This window comes from Eufriesea mexicana, unplaced genomic scaffold, assembly GCF_001483705.2.
Source record: "Eufriesea mexicana isolate 0111107269 unplaced genomic scaffold, ASM148370v2 scaffold1146, whole genome shotgun sequence".
In the NCBI taxonomy this organism is placed as follows: domain Eukaryota; kingdom Metazoa; phylum Arthropoda; class Insecta; order Hymenoptera; family Apidae; genus Eufriesea; species Eufriesea mexicana.
In genome coordinates, this window is record NW_016909275.1 from 1,505,549 (window position 1) to 1,519,566 (window position 14,018).

At 34.2% G+C, this 14,018-nt stretch overlaps 1 protein-coding gene across 1 annotated transcript in view; it reads left to right on the plus strand.

Annotated features, from left to right (window-relative positions):
- The window catches only part of LOC108547657 (uncharacterized), a 192,991-nt gene that overhangs the window by 80,617 nt on the left and 98,356 nt on the right, over nucleotides 1–14,018 (plus strand). Inside the window, exons 5-6 of the mRNA XM_017900257.1 lie at nucleotides 336–478; nucleotides 5,532–5,851. Of these exons, the coding sequence (XP_017755746.1) occupies nucleotides 336–478; nucleotides 5,532–5,851 (463 nt within the window). The remainder of the gene's footprint in view (nucleotides 1–335; nucleotides 479–5,531; nucleotides 5,852–14,018) is intronic.

Consider the following 14,018-nt stretch of genomic DNA (forward strand, 5'->3'; position numbering starts at 1 on the left):
TATTCTCATAATCATCACTATGTACTGATTTTCTTATTTGTCATTTTATTTTTTTAAATTTATTTGTATGAATTACGAAGATTTTGTTGGAAGTTGTTATGGAAACTGCAAGCACCGAGCAATGATAAATATCGTTTTACTTTTCCCGCGAAACGTTAGGAAATAATTGCAAAGCAGCTGCTCTCGAGATGGATAACATAAGCGGCTTACGCGAATTAGAGGTCGGCGAGAATTATGATTGGCGGTATAAAAATCGGAGGAAGTGTTTTTCTGACAGCTTGAAATTGCCTTGGTCGATGGTTTCTTTCATTAAACCGTGAACTGCTCTGTTTCAGTGATGGCCGACTGGTAGAGGGAGATCAGATATTGGCGATAGATGGACAACCACTAGACTCGAACATCTCTCATGAGCAGGCAATCTCGATCCTTCAGAAGGCACGTGGTCTGGTTGAGTTGGTCGTAGCAAGAAGCGCCCAAGGTAATTTAAATTCCACTTTCTATTCCTTACAGCCTTATCTTCCAATCCAATTTTTTTTATCCTTAAGTCTACACTTTGCGTACCCTATTTTCTCGAAGATGGAACATTCCCGTGGAGAATCTTATCGTATCTCCATCTACCATTCTTTAAAAGTTCACCCATCTCTCTTTTCATCATAAAACGACACCTCGTTGGGATAATTTTGTATTTTTAATCACGATTAAATTGAGAAATCAAATTTCATGACTACACTCACGTCTGAAAACATGTTTCATTTTTTTCGAAGATGGAACGTTCCCTTGGAAAATATTATCGTATCTTCATCTTCCATTCTTTAATAGTAATTCCATTTTCCTTTTGTATTTTTAATCTCGATTAAATTGAGAAATAAAATTTCATAGCTACACCCATGTCTGAAAACATGTTTCATTTTTTCGAAGATAAAATATTATTTCTCTTGGAAAATATTAAAGTATCTTCGTCTCCCATTATTTAAAGGTGAACCCATCTCTCTTTTGATCATAAAACGACACCTCATTAGGGTAATTTTCTTTTTCTGAATTTCGATTAAATTGAGAAATAAAATTTCATAGCTACACCCAAGCCTGAAAACATGTTCCATTTTTTCGAAAATGGAATATTTCCTTGGAAAATATTATTGTGTCTTTATCTGCCATTCTTTAATAATAACAACCCTATCTTTCTTTTGACCATAAAACGACACCTCGTTGGGATAATTTTGTATTTTTAATCTCGATTAAATTGAGAAATAAAATTTCATAGCTACACCCACGCCTGAAAACATGTTTCACTTTTTCGAAAATGGAACATCCCCTTGGAAAATATTATCGTACCTTCGTCTTTCATTATTTAAAGGTGAACCCATCTCTCTTTTGATCATAAAACGACACCTCATTAGGGTAATTTTCTTTTTCTGAATTTCGATTAAATTGAGAAATAAAATTTCATAGCCACACCCAAGCCTGAAAACATGTTCTATTTTTCGAAAATAATCACCTGCTATTCTTTAAAAGTAAACTCATCTCTCTTTTCATCATAATATGGCACTTCGTAGGGATAATTTTGTATTTTTAATCTCGATTAAATTGAGAAATAAAATTTCATAGCTACACCCACGCCTGAAAACATCCGACACTGCTGTCGCTATCTCGTGGTGTGTAACTGGCATAACCGGCGTTGCCCTCTTCGTTGTCTCGCTTATTAACGTTAAACTTGTTGGTGAAACGATGGTTCTGTAATTGAATTAGCGAGTAAATTTCGAATATCATACTGACCAAAGTATCAACCGTATGAACTCCGTGGTTTGTAGAAGTTTCGAATAACTCCGCGATGCAGAAATGTCATGTGCACCGGGCACTAAACTATATTAGCCGTGACGTACGGGCAGGCAGTTTGCAAATTCTAGTAAATAACTTACATTTATTTACGTTACGCTTTTAATTGAATAATGAAAAGCTTGATAAATAAATAGAACGGAACGAACTGAAAAACAAATTAAAAACTGAATGGTTTTAAAATATTCGCCGTGTCAAATTTGTTAAAAGTTTTGATCCAGTTAAAAATATTTTTGATTCTCACGGATTATCGAATTTGGTTAATTGATTATCGTTAATTAAAAGGAATGGGAGTTTAATTCGCCATATTTTGATTGATTTCTGTTATATCGGATATCAGATTGTACCATGATTGCGAAGGTAGGGTACACGAATTTTTGTTGATATATATATTTTATTTAAAATATTTTAATATTTAAATTATTTAATAAATATATATCAAATATCGACTACCTTTTTAAAAGCACTCCGTTACTTTTGGGAGAGTCACAGTACACCAGTTGAGAACCACTAGGGTAAAGCGATAATGCATTGGCGTAGACATAAAATTGGTGTTATTTATTTAATATAAAATCAAAAGAGTGTTAATCTGTAATCTATCCTACTACTATACCGAAATATATCACCAAGACTATAAGAATGAAGACTTTGAGGACATCAAAGTTGAAATTAGGCGAATCAAATACACTATCCTCTCTATTTTCAATTATTAATTTCCAACTATTGTAAAATTTATTATATTGCAGTGTCGTTTTAAAATAATTTTTCATAAATATTCGTGATACATATTAGTGCAGTAAATATTGTAATATAAATTAAAAGTACCAACGCTGAAGTTGGGCTAATCAAATATTGTATTCAATCTGCGTGTGCTATTTCGACTGTCAATCTATCAAACTTGTACAATATTTTTATTATTTTTAATTTTTTGTAAAATACCTGTGATATCTCTTAATGAAATCAATAATCCGAATTAAAAGCATCGAAATTAAAGTTAGGCAAAACATATATAGTATTTTCATCTGGACAGCCGACATATTAAATTAACATCGTATTTTTTCCCTATTTCTGTATTTTCTGGCAAATATTCGCGACACACGGTAGCAGGGCAAATAGTCGAAATTAAACGGGAAATCGGGGGCAGAATAAACGAAACGATATCGATCGATTAATTTGGATGGAAATTTCAAAGTAAAGAGACTCCCGTAATTTCTGGCAACAGAGCTTGTCAGCGTGCGTTTAATTAATTAAGGCGTTTTGTGCAATTGATTTACCTTGCTCTTCAGTTTTAGTTTACTCGGGGCTGTTTGAAATTTTCCCCCGTCTGTTGGTGTATAATTTCACGAAGGAACCTGGCCAACTTTCCGCGACTTTGCTTTGTATTCTCGGTTTTAAAAGTTCTCGCTGCCTCCTGCCCTCGCGTCTTGGCATCAGCCTGGCAGAATGGAAAGTTGCGAGCAAATTTCTGTCATCGTCCGACGATTTTTCGATCGGAACAATGGTTGCATTCGGACTGGTAAAAAGAGTGTCGAGAGAAAAACCAGCCTTCGCTTGTTTTCTGATCGTGGTTCGATTCAATCGAGTCTATTGTAGGTTAGGTTCTTTAATAGGGCCGGTAGTAACTTTTCCTTTGATTCCTCTTATAGCTTTTTCAATACGACGAATTACGTCGAGTACGCCGAAGGGAACGTTTCAATATTTAAAAAGCGCCTTTATTTGTAAAAAGATAGAAATTATTTCCTTTATTTTAGAAAATAAAATTTCTTTCGTAGAATTTATTAATATAGTGTCTTTCTTTAAACTAAGAATCTTTTTTGAATTTAGAAGTTAGGTTTTTCTTTAATATTTAATATTGGAAATTCTCTATAATTCTTTACTTATAAAAAAAAGAAATTATTTCCTTTATTTTAGAAAATAAAATTTATTTCATATAATTTATTAATATAGTGTCTTTTTAGCTAAGAATCTTTTTTGAATTTAGAAGTTAGATTTTTCTTTAATATTTAATATCGGAAATTCTTTATAATTCTATTATAATTCTTTATTTGTAAAAGAAAAGAAATTATTTCCTTTATTTTAGAAAATAATATTTATTTCGTAGAATTTATTAATATAGTGTCTTTTTTTTGAAGCTACGAATCTTTTTTGAATTTAAAAGTTAGATTTTTCTTTAATATTTAATATCGGAAATTCTTTATAATAGGGTAGGATGAAAGGTTAAAATTGGAAGTAATTAAAATTGGGATTAATTGTGAAAATAATAGAGGAAGCTCTTCTCTTTCTGGAAGAAATTGGAAAGTTTTCTTGGTTTCTTTTGATATTTTATAGATCGCAACGCGCCATTTTGTTCTGGCATTAAGCAGTCAAATTTATTCGCGATTATACCTCGGTTGTTAGTTTCCGCTTAATCTGTAATTTAAAGTTTCGAGTTTGATGGCTTCTTAAATTGTAACACAGAAAATTCATAAACTTTTTCCAACTTGTTCACCCACCTTCGCGTGTTTTTCTCTTCGTCAAGAAGCTTCAGATCGATGTTACATCCCCTTTCTTATCGTTTAACAATCTCTCGGGTAATTTTTCGCCGAGAAAGTTCGTCTGCAGTAAAAAATTACGAAACTCTGCGAACTTTTTCACTTTTTCCCCCTGAACAGGGAACATCAATTACCTGTTGCTCAAAGATGCACCTAAACTTACGCTATTTTTATATTAAATTTTCTATGTGCTGAAATTTTTTTTTCTTCTAACCATTAGAGATAGGTTATATAAAAATTCATATTCGACACTCCAATTTTTATTTTAAATCATTAAGTACGACACTGAATGTTGCGAAGGGGAAAATAAGAAAAATAGAATTTAAAATTCAAGAATTTAAAAAAAGTTACTACCCTTACTGCCTTTAGAATTTGAAAATATCTAGAAGGAGAATGATGAAAAAGAATTTAGGATTCAAAAATCTAAAGAATTTCTAAAAAAATTGCCATCCTTTTTACCTAGACTCCTATACCCAAAAAATTCCAATTCAATATTTTTCACACCCCTTTCATCATCTCACAAAGATTAACATATGAAAGAAAATTAACAAGTCACCAGGAGAGGATTAAATTCGCACTAATTTCAAAGAAATTATTATCAGAAAGATAGACGAAAAGATGTGTATAATAAATATTAACAGGAACAACAAAAACGTCCAAAAGGATTCCTCCACTCTTACACCCCCTTCATCATCCCCAAACTATGATGGATATTAAATAATTCACAAGTTGTGTCCTTAACTAAACATATATTTACCAATAAAAAGCTTATTATAATATGACAGTGTGATCACTGAAAAATTGAAAATGCCATGGAAATATTTTTCACACATAATACCGAATAACTCTATTAATCATATTTCCAAATAAAATAATAAAAAAAATAAGAAACACGTGTTCCTAAAAATTATTTTTCTTTTATATCATTCAGTCTCTCGGTGTCCACATCTCTCTTTCTCTCTCACACACACACCATCTTCCACACTGCCAATCTTACCTCCATCCACCCATTATATCCGTCATAGAAAGCAACCCTCTCGCAAATCACCCTCTTCCTCTCCGTCAAAAAATCTGCTTAAAAAAAGATCTTATTAAATCACGCTTGAGCCATCCATCATCCCAGTAATCAGCCAATTTATCTCACTTTATTTGCAATTCCTCTTGCAGACGTTGGGAGCTCTTTGCCGACGGATGAGTTGTCCGGGGCCTCGAGTTCGACAGCGGCCGCGGGAGCAGGTGTGTCCATCATCGGCGGCGTTGTCGGCGGGACGACGAACCAGGCTAGCTCCGACAAGGATCAATCGGTGTCCACGTCGTCCGTCGTCACACCAGCACCGACCCCGAAGTCCAGCCAGCCTGCGAGCACCACCTCGGCGGCTACACCGACCCCGACACCGCCGACCTCAACCCCGGTACCTGGAGGTCTCGTTGTCGAAAGGAGCCCCTCCGCCGTCAGCGACGCCTCCAAGAGTGGCTCTGACATGGTGGTAAGTCTCCGCCACTTTCTTTCCTGTCCCCTCGTTTTTCCCCTCGTTCTTCTCCTTCCTCGGTTATGTTCGAGCATTAGGCCGATGAGATGGACCACTTGCACGAAACGGACCAAGTGCTTCTTCCAAAAAGAAGCTTTGAATCCATCGACCAAGCTTTTTTTACGTTTCTACCCCTATTTGGCTGAGTGATTAGTGTCCGATCTTTTTCGGACACTTATCACTGGGTTTTGTAAATTACTGAGTTTATACTTGTTGCAAACGACCCTTGTTAATTTATTTTATTTTTTTCAATACACTGTAGTACCTTAATTTATTTTTGGAATATCGGCAAATTATTGAAAAATATTGCAAAATATTGCAAAATATTGCAAAATAGGAATTTATTTTATACGTCGGGCAAGTTCTATATCGTCACTAGGTCATTCTTGGTTCACGACGATTAACCCTTTGCAGACCAGCGCCACATATATGCGTTCTGCGGAAGCCATTAGTTTGCCTGAGGGACTCATATATGACGAAAACAACTCTCAATTTGAAGTATAAGAGTAGGGGTTATAAATGGAAAAAATAAATTGAGTTATTACCTCATACTACTGGTATTTGAGGTATATGATGGCCAAGTGTCAAGATGCCATAGCGTTTTACTTGGGGTATGGGGTTGGCAATATATGGTTGGCAAATATGTCGCGTGCTACTAGGTCCAGCATTCATATAGACCCTTGGTAGGGCTATGTGTTTTATTATTACATGGAGTTTCCGAATTTGAAGTATAAGGGTAGGGCTTCCAAATAGAAGAAAGGAACTGAATTATTGCCCCAGGTATTTAACATATATGATGGTCATGCATCAAGGTGCTATAGCGTTTTACCTGTGGTACGGGGTTGGAAATACGAAACAGGTATTTTCTATAATTATATATAATAATACCACCAAAACGATATTTCAAGAATTAACACAAGTGTCTTCCGGCTAAAATTTTAAAATTCGAGGTATTCAGTTTGACGTGTGATTCTGTTGATTTTCTTTTTATTTCTTCTTTCAATTTTCATACTATGATTTATATTCACGTGGGTTCACTAATACGTCGAAACGGTATTTCAAGAATTAACCCTTTGCACTCGAGAGGTGACCCTCAGTCACCATTTCGTAAAATTTGGAATATCGATATTAATTAATTTATCAAATTTAATGAAATGTACCAGTGTGCAAGGTATCGAAATCAAATAAATCTACAATTCTATTATTATACAATTCTTTATTTACTGCTAAACAAAAGTATCGTTTTTAATTGAGAGTCTTTGATTTTCTACTCTTTTCTAGCCAAAAAAATCATCGAGTGCAAAGAGTTAACATAAGTGTCTTCCAGGTAAAATTTGAAAATTCGAGATAATCAGTTTGACGTATGACTCTGTTGATTTTTTAAGTTTTTTTTTTTTAATATTTATGACGTGATTTATATTCATGTAGGTTCATTGATTCTTCGAATGACCGGTTTAATGTATGATATAATAATTTGAAAGCACATGAAACTGTATATTTTGTAGAATAATTTTATACAGTAGCTTATTATATGATATCGACAGTAAGTATTTTATGAAGCAATAGAATACGTCAAAGCGAGGGAAATTGAGACTGATTACAGGCTACTGATTAAGGCTAATTGCGAGGTATTACAGTGCTTCATTTGCTGGTAGATAGAACCGAATATCGAGTACCTATAGCTGATGAAACTTTTTAACGAGATAAACGAAGTATAGATAACCATTTTATAGGGAAATTCGTAAACAAGGGCCAATCGGGTTGCAAAGGAGTTTGTTCTGCGTTGATAGAGTTTTAACTAACTATGCGTGTTACGTGGAGTTTGTCTGTAATTTCATTGTAAAATATCGGGGGTACAAATAGGTTGGGGTAATAAGCTGAAATTTGTAGCAGGGACGATGTGCCAGGTACCAAATGAAGCGTATTTAACGAAACAAGATGGGAAAGCAATTGCGAAATTTCATTTTAAAAAAAGCACCTGTAATTTTATATTCGAATTAACCTCCTTTCGTGTACTCTCCTCAACTACGTTTCGTCTAGATTTCACGTTGAATTAGTTGAAAATCAGAAATTTTATTTATACCCTCTAATTTCGTCCTTAGAAATTGAAAAATTTACCTCCGAGCTGTCATTAATTGTTTTAAATTGTGAAAATTCAATTTCTCGTTATTATTTATTATTATTGTTATTATTTTTCAAAGATCGTCCCTCTAAAATTTTTACTTAACCCTCTATGGGCCGAATATATATTTTTCTTGACTATAAGAATTGTATGTAACATAAAATCAACAAATATCAACCAATAAATTCAGCAGTTTTGACAATTTTATTATAACGAATTCATATTGAAAGTTTGAATTAACAACGGTTGTACTGTTGTGCCAAGATAATGTGCAATAGATAGACAAGATAATTTTCCACGGCGCCATCTTGTGGAGAAAAGGTCATAGGGGGCCATGAGGACCTAACCTATCATGATCGAATAATCGGTAAATGAAAAAGAATTAGAATTTTTTAAAATGGAACCACGGGAGGTATTGTAAAAATAATTATAAATTTATCGAAAGAAAAATCGCGAACTGGAATGATCAAGACGATAACGTTGAACGCAGTATTCAATAAAGTACCCATACATTAGCATGTAACTTGAAAGTTACACGGGCACATAGAGGGTTAAGTTTCAAGTAAAAATTTTATTATTTTTCCCATTACTATCACCATTATTTCCATCGCCTATTTTAATTATTAATATTTATTCAGACCCATCAAACTGAAAATTTTGTTCAATTTATGCAGACCCCTGAACACGAGATATTATATATTTCCCCAAAAATATTTTCCTCGAAATACGTTTCCGAATGACGAACAGTTTCATAGATAATTGCGTGGAATAATTGAAATAGACACGCGAGTGCACGCAGAATTGCATACAAGGTGTGTAGAAACAACTGGAGTTCGTCGTTGCGGAAAATCAACGCAGGAAATATGGCCTTTACTCGCCAATACGTTTCACCCTGCACTTTGGTCCCTGTCTCTGCTGCCATAATCGCTATTCCTGCCACTGATAGTCGCGCTACCATTGCACTTATTGCCACCGCTATTACTTCCATTCTGCTGTTCGCCTCGTCCCATGGCAACGAAGGGTTTATCGCCACCACGATATCGGTTAATCCTCGCGCCATCACGCCGGAAGATTTAGCCGATCGTTAAAGCTCGCGACTAACTCGCAATCGGTTACGTGGAACGAGCTGTAACGAATGAAACGCGGTGCTGCTCGAATTATTAGTACCTGGTACACGTTCCTGAATTTGTAGAATCCACGTGCACGCGAGGAGCGAACAGTTGTCTGGTATTAAAGTCGTCCATCTTGCATATTTCTGCTCCTCGTTCTCTGCAAGTTTCATTTTCTTACTGTTCTTGGTATTCTAATGGCCTGCTGTTTTTGGCGTGGCTGGAAAAACGGGATTTGCCAGCAATTTTAAACGTAAATAGGAGGGTCGATGTGTATATTAATATAATTCTTAAATAAATATTAATTATTAATATTTGGTAATAATATTTGGTATATATGTAGGATCGGGGTGGGTGGATTGGCTAAAGTAATGTTGTTTTACTGCTTCTTAAAATACAATAAACTTATACTTATTGGCTACGAAACTTGAGACCCGCTACGAGTACGCTCGACTTTTACGTCTTAGACACTATCTTTGGGACCGTTAAGGGCTGCCGCTGCCCGCGCCCTTGCACCCTTATTTAAGCATTCACTCTGTTCTCATCTATACCCACGTTCTCTCTTCTCAATCGGTTGGTCACGTATTCTAAACAGTCAGCTGCATTCATAAATTTTCATTCTAACATAAACATTCATTGCAATCGATCCTCTTGCACGCGGTCTCTTTCGTTCTAAGCCCAAACACACTTATCATTCTTCCAGGGCCGTACTTATTCCAATCCCACATATATGGTAATAATAATGGCAATTAAAATGAATACCTTATTCTTTCTAATTTTCTTTCTTCTTTTTCTGTTCTTATAATCACGCAAAGTGTGTATACATTTTTTGGGACACCCTTTATATATATTCATACGCTATATTTTTGTATGAGATAATCGTGAGTCGATGAGGTTAACAAAATTTCTGTGAAATTGCGTTCAAAATGTTAGGAAATAATCTATTTTGAAATAAATAGGTAGAAGGATGAATAAAGAAATATATGATTTATACTTTGTCAAAAATTAGAAACCAATTTTCTGAAAAAGAAGAAAGAAGAAATTGAGTAAATACTTGTAACGAATAATTAAAAAAAATTATTTGTTGTCTGAGAAACAGGGTTTGATTTTACATTTTTCCACCCTCTAGAAAAAGGCAGTGTGTTATTAGATATACTTTGTGGAAACGAATGGAGAGGAACAAAAGTTTTTCCGAAATGAATTTTCGAGCAGGCATTGTCAGAAGTAAATTATGATGGATCGATGTTTCTGTTCATACACGCGACTGTATTCATTTATTACGATATCGATGAATTAATGTAAATTACATCGAGATTGCGGGGCTGCTCGTTACATCGATTCTCGTTTACCGGAAGCGGCAGAGCGGAGCACGAAGGGCGTACCAGTTAATTGCGTCATTGAAGTTGTTTTTAGAGGAAAAAAAAAGAGAATACAAAAATTGCTTCTCCCTCTTTGCCTGTTAATTTTGGATGACCAATATTTTTGCTTGAACAAGGGCGGGACAGAATACAGGACAGGATACAATAAATTAATTTACGTCACCTACCTGAAATTAATTTATTTTACTATTTTTCGGTGTAATATCATAAATAATTAACGGATTGTCGAAAAATATATAAAACACCCTGAATATCGAATATTTTTTACAATTTTGAAAATATTTCTGGTGATAGGAAAATTAAAACTTTAAAAATTGCCTACCTGTGATATATACCTAAATATTTTTTATATAGTTTATAGTAATTAAAATACTACGTGTAACAGGGTTTTCATCTGAATAAAAGTTTATAATATTGACATTTTTTAAGAGATATTAATTTAAGAAAGTTTTTAAATAGTTTTTATAATTTAAAAAATAAGAATGTTTAAGTGCTTTTGGTATTTATATCTCTTTTAAAAGATGCAGTCTTTGTACAGTGTTCTCTATCAAGTTATCTTTGTCTTCTCAGGAGACCAGTGACGTGCATAGCGATCGAGACAGACGTGCTCTGATTAGCACTAACGGATACCTGATAATCGCTTAATAGCATTATGATTAGACTGCTTTTGACCACGTTTGTCCTGTATCAGTATAATCACGTTGTTTTGCCAAACTGGGTAAACATCAGAACGTTTCCATGAATATGAAGTACGTTTCTGCCCAACTAAATTTGCATTCCCCATGAATACAAATTTTAACCTCGCAATTTTCATTAACCACAATTTTTATTGCTTCTGAGAATATTATTATTCGTTACACGTTCTTTCTTTTCAATTTTACATTAAAAAGATATTACAGTAATATTACAAATTTAAATTTGAACAGTATAAATGAATAATTATCATTCACAGAATATTCGCTGTCTCTACTATAGTGGCACAGTAATCTCTATTATAGCAGTAAATTGCAATAGTTCATCTAACAAACAGGTTGCAGGTATTTATGCGGGCGTAATACATCCAAGTAACGAAATATGTGGGAAATATGCACGCGTATCTACACGAGCCGCCATCTTGGCTCCCCAACTTTCGAGGTTATGTCGGTGTTTCATCCAAGTCGCGCGGGATTATTCAAACGCAGTTTCAATTTCTTTAAAAAAGACGACGAAAGTAGAACTAGAAAGTTGAACGAATCGAAAATGATTATAAGTAACGAGTGAATTTAAAAACAAATTGATTTACGCACTTACGAGAAAGAAAAATGCTCGTGATTAGAGTGTGGTTCATACATAACGCGAAATGGCGACTATTTTTCTTAATAAGAGCAAATTGAACGGAAGGATGGGCGGAAAGGAACGAATCACTGTAATTTGGAAGAAGCAGAAGATACTGCCACGAGCAGGCACGGGAAGTATGATAATGCGCATTCCAAAAATGATGGAAGGCATTTATCTAAAGTCTCTCCCTTGAACAAAAAGATCAGTTCCATTAGTCCCTATTTTTTCTCTTCTTTATCAACGTTTTATTGTTATTTTTTAACTTTTTTCTTTTTAATCTCACGAACGACCTTCTATTAATTATAGCATAAATCAATATCGGAATCATTAAAATTATTAAACAATTTAAAAATTAATAAGTGTAACAAAATTAAAAAGTTTTATCATCAGTTTTATAGTGAAAGCAATTAAATTAATTCAATTGCACTTGTAAAAAATTTATTAAATTTATTAGGAATTTATTAAACATGGATTTTTGTGATCATGTTGTTTAATAATAATAATAATCCATATTTTCGTCGATTAAGTGAACGTTGCTTAAATTAAGTAATTAAAATAAAAATAAAGTAGTGTAAGTTGCATTAGAAATTGTGATTTGTTTCAGTCATTCGAAGATATTGCTTTCCATTTAATTTGTTATTGATGTGTTGTAATAAAAATAGCGCTGCTAGCATACTCATTGGAGAAGCAGGTAGATAATTTTAAACGAGTATCGATATCGATGAACTGTCGATAGCGTAAGGTGACAGAGATTGAATAGAACGGTCGAATGCAGTTATTCCTCTTTCAATTTCTTTAATTCGTAATATCATTCTCCGCCGAAGATGTTTTATTTATTCAATGGCTGGATGCTGTCTTTTTATACTTGCTAACCAGGGAATTTGTCACGATAAGTGTACTTGGATTAGTGAAATAGAAATTCCTGCAGGCAATTGCGTAAGTGAATGGAAAATATAAACAGCTCTCTTCCCTTTATTCATACTCCTCTCATGCTCCTTTCGCATCTCTTTATGCACTTGACTATTTATACATTCGTCGAATTCATTATACTTCGAAATTGAAGCTTTTGCATGAATTCATAATCGCAAAAATTCTTTTGCAAAAATTCTCACATTGTTATTGCTTTGCTATTTCTTAAAATACATAATCCATATTATTTATGTAAATTTAAAAATATCACGTAACAAGTCTCCATGTAAAATATATTTCTCGTTCCAAATTTATAATATTCTCAAAAATGCAAAAATAAAATCTCTCCCATTATTTTACTATTATTTACTATTATTTATTATTCTATTCTAATTTAGAAATTATTATTTTTCTTTTTCATCATAAGTCATAAGTATATGACTGTACCATAGTATATAAAATATATAAAAGTATATAAAAGAGTATACTAGTATATAGAAGTTTATTTAAATTTTAAAATAATAAATTGATATTATACATTCTGCAAGGTACAAAATACAAAAATAAGATTTCTCCTATTGGATGATACTTAAATCATTTTGAAGTGCGAAAGGAGATATTCAGTTCTGTCAATATTCCATCATGAATAATTAAATCGCCAGCTGGAATATATTCCACACTCAACATCCTCGCTTTCTCGGAAAAAATTTTCAAAAAATTCTTCTACAACCATTTCACTATTATTTATCACCGAACCAAACGAATATCCTATAATTTTAAGAACATCTCTCGTCAGTTATCCCTCTATACACTTCGCACTGTATTTTCCACTTCACTTTCCCCCATTCATCGAAACTCGGCAGATTCGCCAATAATAGCAATCGAAAGCACCCATCCCGGAACCGAAGAGTTCCAATCCGATACTGCAAACGAAAAAAAAGAATTCCCAAACGAACCCTCTAAACCCACTCTACGACCAGTCTTCAATCAAAAACCCACCCCTTGGAACCACCCCACGAAACAGGCCATAACGCATCGCATCGTTCCATCATCCTGGTCTAACCTAATTCCACAGCCTCTTCACCCAGCTCATCTTACCCTGGTACGCCGAAAAATCGCGATATTTACCGACACAGGGTCCTCAAGGGTGGAAGGCTGTCCAACCCTCTCGCTGCATACCCCAGCGCTGGGTTAACGATATTCTCGTGGTGAATGGTATCATCCACGCGAACGCCGGTTTGGCAAACACCGGCTGCATGTAATGCCTCTGTCTGGCTGCAGTTTCGTCG